The sequence below is a fragment of the Molossus molossus genome, unplaced genomic scaffold (genome assembly GCF_014108415.1).
Source record: "Molossus molossus isolate mMolMol1 unplaced genomic scaffold, mMolMol1.p scaffold_m16_p_17, whole genome shotgun sequence".
Lineage (NCBI taxonomy): Eukaryota > Metazoa > Chordata > Mammalia > Chiroptera > Molossidae > Molossus > Molossus molossus.
The window spans coordinates 26,061,730-26,075,124 of record NW_023425352.1 but is presented as its reverse complement, the minus strand read 5'-3'; the positions used below and the strand labels follow the sequence as shown (position 1 = coordinate 26,075,124).

At 42.4% G+C, this 13,395-nt stretch overlaps 1 protein-coding gene across 2 annotated transcripts in view; it reads left to right on the top strand.

Annotated features, from left to right (window-relative positions):
- The window catches only part of HOGA1 (4-hydroxy-2-oxoglutarate aldolase 1), a 30,295-nt gene extending 17,985 nt beyond the window's left edge, over positions 1-12,310 (top strand). Inside the window, exon 7 of one of the 2 annotated variants that reach the window (XM_036265406.1) lies at positions 11,543-12,310. In XM_036265406.1, the coding sequence (XP_036121299.1) occupies positions 11,543-11,692 (150 nt within the window). In that variant the 3' untranslated portion in view covers positions 11,693-12,310. Of the gene's footprint in view, positions 1-11,504 lie in introns of both variants that reach the window. The other variant, XM_036265407.1, reaches the window with a different exon arrangement.
- Positions 12,311-13,395: the final 1,085 nt, after the last annotated feature.

The following is a 13,395-nucleotide window of genomic DNA, read 5'->3' as shown; positions in this document are numbered from 1 at the left end:
GCCCATTTTCTAATTGGATTATTTGTGTGTGTTTTTTTGCTGTTGGGTTTCAGAAGTTTATTATATCTCCTAGATACTAGTCCTTTGTCAAATATGTCCTTTGTCAAATATGAGAAAATATTTGCAAATATTTTCTCCCAATCTGTAGCTTTTCTTCTCATTCTCTTAAAATGTCATTTGAAGGGCAAAAGTTTTGATTTTGATAATGTCCAGTTTATCAAAATTTTCTTTTGTTTATGCTTTTGATGTCAAGTCTAAGAACTATTTGACTACCACCAGATTGTGAAGACTTTCTCCTCTTTTTTCCTAAAATTGTATAGTATTATATTTTACAAGTGCGACCCATTTTTAGTTAATTTTTGTGTAAAGTGTGAGATTAAGACTGAGGTGGGTTTTTATTGCCTGTAGATATCTACTTGCTGCAGCAGCATTTTGTTGAAAAGGTGATTTTCCTCCATTGAGCTACTTCTGCACCTTTGTCAGAAATCAGCTGAGCATATTTGTGTGGGGCTATTTCTGGATTCTCTATTCTTTCCATTGATCTATCCTCTGCAATACCATGCAGACTTGATTATTGTAGTATATCATAAATCTTAAAATCAAGTAGACTGATTCTTCCTACATTATTTTTTCAATATTGTTTTAGGTCAGCGGTTCTCGTGTGTCACAACCCCTTTGGGGGTCAAAACCCTTTCACAGGGGTCGCCTAAGACATAACAGTAGCAACATTACCGTTATGAAGTAGCAACAAAAATAATCTTATGGTTGGGGGTCACCACAACATGAGGAACTGTATTAAAGGGTCATGGCATTAGGAAGGTTGAGAACCAGTTTTAGGTAGTCAAATTCTTTCGTCTTTCCATATAAATTTTAAAATCATCTTGTCTATATCTACAAATACTCTTGCTGGGATTTTTATAGGAATTGTGTTAAACCTGTATACCAATTTGGGGACAATTGACATTTTCACTATGTTGTCTTCAGATCTTTGCATGTAATATGTCTCTCCATTTGTGTAGACTTCCTTTGATTTATTTCATCAGCATTTTGTAGATTTTGGCAAACAAATCCTATACAAGTTTTAAGAGATTTACACCGAAGTGGTTCATTTTTTTTTAATGATTATAAATGATATTGTATTTTTAATTTCACTCTTCATGTGTTCATTGTTAGCATATAGAAACATAACTGATTGATTTGTGTATGTTTATCTTGTATCTTATGACTTTGCTGAACTCACTAGTTCTAGGAGTGTTTTTGGTAGATTCCTTGGGATTTTCTGGATAGACAATCATAACATCTACAAACAGGGGAAGTTTTATTTCTTCCTTTCTTATCTGTGTCTTTTAGTTCCTTTCTTGCCTTATTGCACTGACAAGAACTTGCTGCACAATGTTGAATAAGAGTAGTGACAGTGGACATCCTTGCCTTGTTCCTGATCTTAAGGGAAAATATTCCAGCCTTTCATCATTAAGTATGATGTTAGCTGTATGTTTCTGCAGATACTCTTTTTTTTTTTTTTTTTTTTATCCTCACCTGAGGATATTTTTCCATTTTTTGTACAGATAGAGTGGGAGGGAGAGAGAGGAAGAGAGAGAGAAAGAGAGACACATCGACGTGAAGGGACACATCGAGTGGCTGCCACCCGCAGGACCAACCAGGGCCGGGGACAAACTGCAACCGAAGTACGTGCCCTTAGCGGGAACTGAACCCAGGTCTCTCCGGACCTCAGGCCGACACTCTAACCGCTGAGCCAAACTGGCCAGGGCTCTACAGATACTCTTTTTTTTTTTTAATAAATTTTTTATTTATTTTTTTGTTATAGATATTTTACCTTTTTTACCCCATTGGCACCCCCCACCCCACCCCACCTCCGCCCCGTCCCCGGCTTAGTTGTCCATGTCCATTGGTCATGCATATAAGTTCTGTGGTTTATCTCTTTCCACCCCCCCACCACCCCCTACCCCCTCTTCTGAGGGATGTCAGTCTGTGCCCTACTTCCATGTTTCTGGGTCTACTGTGTTCCTCAGACTGTTATGTTCATTATATTCCGTATATAAGTGAGATCATGTGGTATTTGTCTTTTTCTGCTTGGCTTCTTTCACTTAGAATAATACTTTCCAGGTCCCTCCATGTCGTCTCAAAGGATAAGAGATCTTTCTTTCTTACCGCTGCATAGTACTCCATTGTGTATATGTACCAGAGCTTTTTTATCCATTCGTCTACTGATGGACACTTGGGCTGTTTCCAGATCTTAGCTATTGTAAATAGTGCTGCTATGAACATGGGGGTACATATAGTCTTCCTGATTGGTGTTTCAGGCTTCTTAGGGTATATTCCTAGCAGTGGGATCACTGGGTCAAATGGAAGTTCAATTTTTAATTTTTTGAGGTAACACCATATTGTTTTCCATAGCGGCTGCACCAGTCTGCATTCCCACCAGCAGTGTACTAGAGTCCCCTTTTCTCCACACCCTCGCCAACACTTGTTGTTTGATGATTTGTTGATGGCGGCCATTCTGACAGGTGTGAGGTGATACCTCATTGTTGTTTTAATTGGCATATCTCAGATGATTAGTGATGTTGAGCATTTCTTCATATGTCTCTTGGCCATTTGTATGTCCTGTTTGGAGAGGTGTCTATTCAGCTCCTCTGCCCATTTTTTAATTGGGTTCTTTGTCTTCCTTTGTTGAGTTGTATGAGCACTCTGTATATATTGGAAATTAACCCCTTATCTGATACATCATTGGCAATGATGTTCTCCCATACAGTGGGTTAGCTTTCCATTTTGATGATTGTTTCTTTTGCTGTGTAGAAGCTTTTTAGTTTGATGTAGTCCCATGTGTTTATTTTTTCCTTTGTTTCTGTTGCCTTAGGTGATGTATCAGTGAAAATTCTGCTCCGTATGATGTCTGAAATTTTGTTGCCTACATTTTCTTCTAGAATATTTATGGATTCACGGGTCACATTTAAGTCTTTTATCCATTTTGAGTTTATTTTTGTGTATGGTGTAAGTTGATGGTCTAGTTTCATTTTTTTGCATGTAGCTGTCCAATTTTCCCAACACCATTTATTAAAGAGGCTGTCTTTACTCCACTGAATGCTCTTGCCACCTTTGTCAAATATTAATTGGGCGTATTGTCTTGGGTCTATTTCTGGGTTTTCAGTTCTGTTCCACTGGTCTAATGCCTGTTCTTGTGCCAGTACCAGGCTGTTTTGGTTACAGTCGCTTTGTAGTATAACCTGATATCTGGTATTGTGATCCCACCTACTTTGTTCTTTTATTTCAAGATTGCTGTGGCTATTCGGGGTCTTTTTGGTTCCATATGAACTTTTGAAGTATTTGTTCTAGTTCTATGAAATACGTCTTTGGTATTTTGATGGGGATTGCATTGAATCTATAGATTGCTTTGGGTAGTATTAACATTTTAATGATGTTAATTCTTCCAATCCATGAACAGGGTATGTGCTTCCACTTTTTTATATCTTCCTCTATTTCTTTTTTCAATGACCTGTAGTTTTCTGCAAATAGGTCCTTTACTTCTTTGGTTAAGTTTATTCCTAGGTATCTTAATTTTTTTGGTGCGATGGTAAATGGGATTGTTTTTTCAGTTTCTCTTTCTGTGAGTTCATCATTGGTGTACAAGAATGCCGTCGAGCCCTGGCCGGTTTGGCTCAGCGGTTAGAGCGTCGGCCTGCGGTCCGGAGAGATCCGGGTTCGGTTCCCACTAAGGGCACGTACCTTGGTTGCAGTTTGTCCCCAGCCCTGGTTGGGTCGTGTGGGTGGCTACCACTCGATGTGTCACTTTCATGTCGATGTTTCTCTCTCTCTCTCTCCCTCTCACTCTATCTGAACAAAAATATCGAAAAATGTCCTCGGGTGAGGATAAAAAAAAAAAAAGAATGCCGTTGATTTCTTGACGTTAATTTTGTATCCTGCTACTTTGCCAAATTCATTTATTAAGTCTAGTAGATTTTTGATGGAGTCTTTAGGGTTTTCTATGTATAATATCATGTCATCTGCAAATAATGACAGTTTCACTTCTTCCTTTCCAGTTTGGATCCCTTTTATTTTTTCTTCATGTCTGATTGCTGTGGCTAAGACTTCCAGTACAATGTTAAATAAGAGTGGCGAAAGTGGACATCACTGTCTTGTTCCTGTTCTTAATGGAAATGTTTTTAGTTTCTGTCCATTGAGTATGATGTTGGCTGTAGGTCTTTCATATATGGCCTTTATTATGTCTAGATATGATCCCTCTATTCCTACATTGCTGAGCGTTTTTATCAGAAATGGATGCTGGATTTTGTCGAATGCTTTTTCAGCATCTATTGATATGATCATGTGGTTTTTATTCTTCATGTTATTTATGTGGTGTATCACGTTTATTGATTTGCGAATATTGTACCAGCCTTGCATCCCTGGAATGAATCCTACTTGGTCATGGTGAGTAATTTTTTTGATGTATTTCTGGATCCGATTTGCTAATATTTTGTTCAGGATTTTGGCATCTATGTTCATCAGGGATATTGGCCTGTAGTTTTCTTTCTTTCTTTTTTTTTTTTTTTTGTACAGACAGAGTGGGAGGGAGAGAGAGGAAGAGAGAGAGAGGGAAACATCGACGTGAAAGGAACACATCGAGTGGCTGCCACCCGCACGACCAACCAGGGCCGGGGACAAACTGCAACCGAGGTACATGCCCTTAGCGGGAACCGAACCCGGGTCTCTCCGGACCGCAGGCCGACGCTCTAACCGCTGAGCAAAACCGGCCAGGGCTGTAGTTTTCTTTCTTCGTAGTGTCTTTTTCTGGTTTTGGAATTAGAATTATGCTGGCCTCATAGAACATGTTTGGAAGTCTTCCTTCTTCTTGAATTTTTTGAAATAGTTTGAGGAGAATGGGTGTTAGTTCTTTTTTGAATGTTCGGTAAAACTCCCCCGTGAAGCCATCTGGGCCTGGGCTTTTGTTTGCTGGGAGAGTCTTGATTACCTCTTCAATTTCCTTAGTTGTTATTGGTCTGTTCAAGTTTTCTATCTCTTCTGGGAATAGTTTTGGGAGACTGTGTGTTTCTAGAAATTTATCCGTTTCGCTTAGATTGTCGAATTTGTTGCCATATAGTTGTTCGTAGTAGTTGTTAACGATCTTTTGTATTTCCGTGGTGTTGGTTGTTACTTCTCCTCTTTCATTTCTGATTTTGTGTATTTGGGTTCTCTCTCTTTGTTTCTTGGTGAGTCTAGCTAAGGGTCCATCAATCTTGTTTATCTTTTCGAAAAACCAGCTCTTTGTTTCATTGATCCTTTGAATTGTTTTTTTGGTCTCTATGTCATTTATTTCTGCTCTGATCTTTACTATTTCCTTCCTTCTACTTGCTCTGGGGTTTTCTTTTTGTTTGCTTTCTAATTCTTTAAGTTGTGAGGTTAGACAGTCAATTAGAAATTTTTCTTGTTTTTTGAGGTAGGCCTGTAGTGCTATGAACTTCCCTCTCAGAACTGCTTTTGCTGCATCCCATAGATTTTGTGTTGTGTGTTCATTTTCATTGGTTTCCAGGAAGTTTTTAATTTCTTCCTTGATCTCCTCGGTGACCCATTTATTGTTTAATAACATGCTATTTAGCCTCCATGTGTTGAAATGTCTTTGCATGTTCTTGTTGCAATTGATTTCTAGTATCATGCCATTGTGATCTGAGAAGATGCTTGATATGATTTCAATCTTCTTGAACTTGTAGAGATTTAGTTTGTGTCCTATCATGTGGTCTATCTTTGAGAATGTCCCATGTGCACTTGAGAAGAATGTGTATTCTGTAGTTTTGGGGTGTAATTCTCTGTAGATATCTATTAAATCCATTTGGTCTAGTGCTTCATTTAGAGTTTCTGTTTCCTTGCTAATTTTTTGCCTAGAGGATCTATCCAGTGCTGTCAACGGGGTGTTGAAGTCCCCTGCTATGATTGTATTGTTGATTTCTCCTTGGAAGTCCTCCAGAAGATTTTTAATATATTTTGGTGCTCCTATATTGGGTGCATATATGTTTATCAAGGTTATATCTTCCTGTTGGATAGATCCTTTCAATATTATATAGTGGCCTTCTTTGTCTCTAGTTATGGTCTTCATTTTGAAATCTATTTTATCAGATATGAGAATTGCTACCCTAGCTTTTTTTTGCTTTCCATTTGCTTAGAAAAATTTTTTCCATCCCTTCACTTTCAACCTATGTGAGTCTTTTGTTGTGAGGTGGGTCTCTTGTAAACAACATATAGATGAGTCATGCTTTCTTATCCAATCAGCTACTCTGTGTCTTTTTATGGGAGCATTCAATCCATTTACGTTTAAGGTGATTATTGATATGTACTTATTTATTGCCATTTTTGTTTAGTGTGGTTCTATTTTTCTTCCCATTTCTACTGCTAATTACAGCAGCCCTTTTAACATTTCTTGCAGTGCTGGTTTGGTGCTAATGTATTCCCTTAGACTTTTTTTGTCTGGGAAGCTCTTTATTTGATCTTCTATTTTGAATGATAGCCTTGCTGGGTAGAATAGTCTTGGATTCAGATTCTTGTTTTTCATGACTTTGATTACTTCATGCCATTCTCTTCTGGCCTGTAGTGTTTCTTGTGAAAAGTCAGCTGAGAGCCTTATGGGGTTCCCTTTGTAGGTAACCTGTTGCTTATCTCTTGCTGCTTTTAGGATTCTCTGTCTTTAATTTGTGCCATTTTAATTACTATGTGTCTTGGTGTGGGCCTGTTTGGGTTCTTCTTACTTGGGACTCTCTGTGCTTCTTGAACTTGAATGCCTTCTTCCTTCACCAAATTGGGGAAGTTTTCTGTCACTATTTTTTTTAATATATTCTCTATCCCTTGCTCATTTTCTTCTTCTTCGGGGACTCCTATGATGCAAATATTATTATGTTTCCAGTTGTCCCGTAGTTCTCTTAAGCTGTCTTCCTGTTTTTTAATAGTTTTTTCCTTTTGTTTTTCTGACTGGTTGATTTTTCCTACCCTGTCTTCTAATTCACTGATCCGGTCCTCAGCTTCCTCTACTCTGCTTTTTAAACCTTCCAATGTGTTTTTCATTTCTGATATGTCATTTTTATCTCTTCTTTATGGTTTTTAATTTCCAATTGGCTTATTTTCAGTGTCTCTATGTCCTTACTCATGCTGTTCAGCTTCCTCAAGATCATGGCTCTGAATTCTAGCTCTGTTAACATGCCTAATTGCTCCATATTGATCTCATCTTCGGTGGAGGTCTCTTGCTCTTTCATTTGGCTTCTGTTTCTGTGTTTCACCATTTTGGCTATCACTGTGGGCTTTGGAGCCTGTCAAGTTTTCCCTGTGGGTGTTGGTGTTCTGCTGTTTGTGGCTCCCTTTCCTGTGTTTAGATGAGCGAGGGAGGACCCACGTTAAACACCATTGTCAAGTCTTACTTTCCTGGTTAAAGTTGTCAGCCCAGGAAAGGTACTGTTATCCTCTAGCTTTTTGCCTGGAGGCTAGCAGTCCACAGTCCAGGTTACTTGATGAGTTTTGGGTTGTCAATTGATTGAAAAGCTCCCTCAGGTGCTCAGCACAAGGGGATTTCTCGAGGGTGGGGCAGATGCTGGTTGTTAGTGAGCCTCAATTAGCACTTCAATGACCCACAGGGTGGGGTTGGATCTCCGAGGGAGGGGCTGCTGCCTCTCCCCAGAGCCCTGGAAAGGAGCAATATGGCCACCGTCCTGCGTGGCTGCACTCAGCCAAAGCTCTGAGCGCCCTCCAAATCCCGAGTGTCCCGACACAGTTCCAGTCCAGTCTGCCCTCCCTCTGCCGGAGCCCAAGGTGAGTGGCTGTGGCTGTTTCAGCCTCTGTCCGGCTCTGCGCTGTGGAGCCGCCTGGGAGTGTGACCCGCGGGCGCCGCTCCCAGCTAAGGCCACTGCCGAGCTGCCGACCGTGGGCTCCCAGCCCCGTCTCGCGCCTTCGCAAGCCTACCAGGATCAAGTCAGTGTCCCTGGTTGTATGGTCCTCGCAAGCTGCTTTTCTGTTGGTTTTTCCCGTCGATTTGTCCGTGTTATAGTTGTAATTCCAGTTTGGTTCTGGGAGACGGTCTGTGTAGCTTCCGTTCACTCCACCGCCATTTTTCCTATCTCTACAGATACTCTTAATCAAGTTGAGGACGTTCCCCCTGTATTCTAGTTTTCAGAGAATTAAAAAAATCATTAATGAGTGTTGTATTTTGTCATTGGCTAGGGAGAATGGCCTTTTGTTGCAGCTTTTATTGCCTGTGCTCATTGGCAGTTCAAGGCTGCTGGCTCCTTCAGCTCCAAGTCAGGGCCCGTTAACCCACCACTGTGTTGTTCCTTGGTCCTCAGGTCCCCAGCTGGTCTTCCTTGTCCTTTTCAGACTTGTTTTATGTTTATTTTTACATAATTTCCAGGGATTTTTAGTTGTATTTATTGGGAAGAATAAGGGAAAATACATCTATTCCATCTTCTTGGAAGTAGAAGCTCTAACTAGTTTTCTAAATGGTGATTTTTTTTCACCCCCTGCCCTCTGCCCAGAACATTAAAAATACTGAAGAATTTTATCCTCACCCGAGGACATTTTTCCATTTTTTGTTCAGGTATAGTGGGAGGGAGAGAGAGGAACAGAGAGAGAGAGAGAAACAGAGAGAGAGAGAGAAACATCGACGTGAAAGGAACACATCGAGTGGCTGCCACCCGCACGACCAACCAGGGCTGGGGACAAACTGCAACCGAGGTACGCGCCCTTAGCGGGAACTGAACCCGGGTCTCTCAGGACCGCAGGCTGACACTCTAACCGCTGAGCCAAACCGGCCAGGGCACTGAAGAATTTTAAAGTAGGTATATTAAAGCTCACAACATTCTTTTAGTTTTAAATATTTTATCTATACCAAAAACATAATTTGTTAAAATTTTACTTCCCTGGCTTGATGGAAGCAAACTGATTTATCAAGGTAATTTTCTCCCAAATCTACTTTTAGAAAAAAAATGACTATTAAAAAATACACAAGCCCTGGCTGGCGTGGTTCAGTAGTTAGAGCGTTGGCCCATGCACTGAGGGGTGCAGGTTTGATTCCCAGTCAAGGGCATGTACCTGGGTTGCAGGTTTGATTCTTGGCCCCAGTCGGGGCATGTGTAGGAGGCAACCAATCTATGTGTCTCTCTCACATCAATGTCTCTCTCCACTATCCATCTTCCTCCCATTCTCTCTAAAAACCAGTGGAGCCCTGGCCAGTTTGGTTCAGTGGTAAGAGCATCGGCCTGCGGTCCCGAGAGACCCGGGTTCGGTTCCCGCTAAGGGCACGTACCTTGGTTGCAGTTTGTCCCCGGCCCCGGTTGGTCGTGCGGGTGGCAGCCACTCGATGTGTCCCTTTCACATCGATGTTTCTCTCTCTCTCTCTGTTCCTCTCTCTCCCTCCCACTCTAGCTGAACAAAAAATGGAAAAAATGTCCTCAGGTGAGGATAAAAAAAAACAGTGGAAAAAATATCCTTGGGTGAGGATTAACAACAACAACAAAACACAAAACATATGTATAGGAGCCTTATTGCCTTATTTACATGTTTGCTTTGCCTCAGGCTACAATACTGCAGGGCATAGCTCTGTTGGATCCTGTCTTTATTTAAAACTTTGATACTTCGTTCATTATGGATATTTTTGCATTGGTTTTTTTTATTTTATCTTTTTAATTGCATTAACTATTTACCTTGATAACTGACTTCTCTGGTGCCCTCTTAGGTTTGCATCTGAGACGATAGTCCTCTACTGAACTAGGCAATGTTTTTTGTTTGGCTAAAGGGATGGGCAGGCTCCAGATCACCATCACAGTTTGTCTTTACCTCAAAGGCACAGATTAACTCAGATTTAGAGAAATGACAGCTGAGGAGCCAAGCATGAGTCTCCCTGGATGTGAAGGCTCTCCTGGGATAGGATGCTCTATAAAAAGGAAGTAAGAACTGCAGAAATGAGGGCCTTTTCACTGAGCTCCAGCAGGGCCCAGTCTGTACTATACACACTGGACATTCCACTGGGTGAGACCTCTGCTGTTCCCACCCACCTGCAAGAGAGTAGGTACCAGACCTGTATACCACTAGGGAGAGAAGCTTCCAGGGCTTTTGGGGTCTGGTCTAATAGTGGCATTTTTTTTTCATTCAATTCCTGTGACATGAGGTAGGTGTTGCAATCACAACATTTTATAGATGGAGCAGCTTGGGCTGCCCCTTGGGAAGAGAGGATGCTTGCTGCTGTCCAATGCTCTGCATGCCACCCTGCCTTACCCTTCACTCTGCACTCCTCGACCAGCTCTGGGCACACACTCAGGAATTCCTGGAACACCTTTCTGCTGCCTGGGCTGTAGGCTCAGCTACCCCATGAGCAGCTTGATGTCACCTTTTTTCCCTGCCCTGCTCGAACACAATGTCCTTCCTAGCCTTCTCACCCAGCCAGCCTCCTGGCCTGGCTATATTTAGGACTTCACAGTCTTTACCAAAGCATTCAACCCTTCCTCAGGGTCTAAAGAGGGGCAAATCAAAGATCTTCAGGCGCCTGTGGTGGGAGAAAGCTTTTCTCTAGGTATTTCTTGTGTCCACACTCTCCCCTGGGTCTTTCCCTCACTACTCAGGTTTTGGGTGAAATGCCTGGGTTATTAGAACACAATGGCTGGCTGGGGCAGGCGGGGGAAGTGGCTCGCTAATGCCTACTGACCTCTAGTGGTAAGTAGTTATTAGTCAATCTTTCATCAGGCTGCCAACCTTTTTACCCCAAACAGCCTTTTTTTTACCCTTCACAAAGCCCATACTTCTAAGGTTTCTCCTTCCCTCCAAATAAAACTTTATGTAGCAATGATTACTTTCCTAGTTTTTAGGGAGTCAAAGATTCATCTAGCACTTCTGATCATCATGAAATAACCAGTTGCTCTGCTAAAAGTGCAGAAACTTGATACACCATTTTCTGTAAAACTCATCCATGATTTTCAATTGACAGTAGCCCTAGGTCCCTCATGACAGTGGAAAAAATTTTAGAGATCGTGTCCTGCCCTCTCATTTCTTAAGCAAAAGACTTGCTCAGAGTTAATATGTTAATGATATAAGGTTAGAAAGGAAACTTCTTTGGACAAAGATGCATTCTTTTTCCCGGGAGAGCATTTAGAGTTGGGTCAGGGAGGATCCTGCTGCAGGGCCAGTGGAGGTTTGGGCTGTGCCTGACTCCCCAGGCCTGCTGTCCCTGGGTCAGGTTCCAGGGACTGCGCTGCAGACTGCTCCTATTCTAGCACCCAGACCCTCGGCGTTGCTGCTCTTTCCTCCCCATGCGGTGGTAGATTTTTCTTTGAAAACCAAGGGAAGTGTCTTCCTTAATTTGAAGTTTTGGCATTGTGTTCTCCACTGCCGGACTGCCTTCTGGTCTCTCAGTCTGGATTCCCAATCTACCCTAGGTGTCACAGGTTTGATGGAGTTACTTTAATGGGAGAGAAGAGTAGAAACCCCAACTTTCTAAGAGTGACACATGTCTGGGTCTATCTGTGTAGGGATTCCCCAGTCTCTTCTAACAGGCCCTGCTTCTCAGGTGACCCGGCGCTTCGGGATCCCAGGGCTGAAGAAAACCATGGACTGGTTTGGCTACTACGGAGGCCCCTGTCGGGCCCCCTTGCAGGAGCTCAGCGCTGCTGAGGAGGAGGCACTGCGCATGGATTTCACCAACAATGGCTGGCTCTGAGGGCAAGAAGGGGACAGGCGGGAGCCCATCTCAGCCCAGAGGAACATGGGGACAAGAGAGTTTGAGGCTTCTTCTCCGACTTTGGTCTTCAGGCGCCTCTTGCCAGGTGCCATGCATGCTCATTTCCTGTTCTCACATCCCATGACTTCTCAAATTTGTATCCTAAACTCTGGGTCTCTAGAGACCTTCAGTCTGGGCAGGAGAGCTTGTTTACTGTCTCTCTTCCATGGTTTCCTATGCCCCAAGACACATGAGCCAGCAGCCTGAGGGGAGGGCACGGGCAGCTGGGCACAGGAGGGCTATGTGCCTGAAGGGAGGACTACGTAGACTTGGGGATACAAACCCGATTCTAGCACATGCAGGGGAAGCAGGGCTACTCTAAGAACCCAAGTTCTGACTCTTTCCAGGGGATGTGATCAGAAAAATGTCACTTGCCTCTGAAAGGCCCCCAAGATGCATTCCAGCCACAGTGCCCTTTCCTAAATCCATTTTGATGATCTCATATTTTTGTCTCTAGCTTTGATCTCAATGGCAAATGCACAGAGACAACCCAGAAATGGTAAATAGTGACACCTAGTGGATAAATGTTACATTCTAGAGACTAGAGACTATTGTCAACCCAGGTCTGAAACATTAGGGAAGAGGGCTTGGCCCAGGACAGGACCATCCTCTTGTCTACAGGTACTCTGTCCTTATTGTTAAAAATAATTACTTTGTTATCGCAATAAAGTTTAATAAATTAAACTAGTATGGCTGTGTTGAGATTGATACTCCACTGTATAGGTTTCCTGCCCAGAAGTCAAGAACCGACCTAGAAGCGATTTATGTTTCAAGATCTGCTTTTTCCCAACTCTGAGAAAGACCTTCACAATACTGAGCAAACACACGCATTCAATTAGTGACAACGCAGGGTAAGCCTTATTGAAGTTCTAAATGGGACTGACATATTTAGAAACACCACATTAATTAGAAAGGCGTCTTGCTCCAAAATATTTAACCCTACTCAGTGATATCTGACAAGTGGCAGAAAACCTGATATGGATTTTTTAAAAATTACTCTGGTTAAAAGAAAGGTAAACAGATTTCTTGCTTAGGGCAAAGGCTAGGAGAGAATATAAAAAGTATCAATCTGCCCAGCCGGTGTGGCTCAGTGGTTGAGTGTGGACCCACGCACCAAGAGGTCACCAGTTTGATTCCTGGTCAGGGCACATGCCCAGGTTGTGGGCCAAATCCCCAGTGAGGGGCATGCAGGAGGCGGCCAATCGATATTCTCTCTCATCCATGTTTCTCTCTCTCCTTTTCCCTTCCTCTCTCTAAAATCAATAAAGAAAAAATATATAAAAGTTAAAAGTATTAATAAAAAGTATCAATGTTCAATTGACACTGGAGAGAATATAAAAAGTATCAATCTTCAGCTGAAACTGAGCATGTGGCTCACTGAAGCTTGGCACTTAGCACCTGGACTCTTCTCACAGGCGGCTTTTAGAGGATCTGTCAGAGGAGAATCAAGTTCAGGGACAGGCCAAAAAGATAGGGCAAGGGAGCCAGGCTAGTGGACTAGGGAAGTGCTCAAACCCTGGTCTTACACAGGCCTGGGTTGAAGTTCGTGGATCTGTCCCCTTAGTGTCTACAGGACCTTGGGAAACTACTTACCTGCCCTGCGCCTCATCTGTAACACAGGAATAGTAATAGTACCTTTCTCA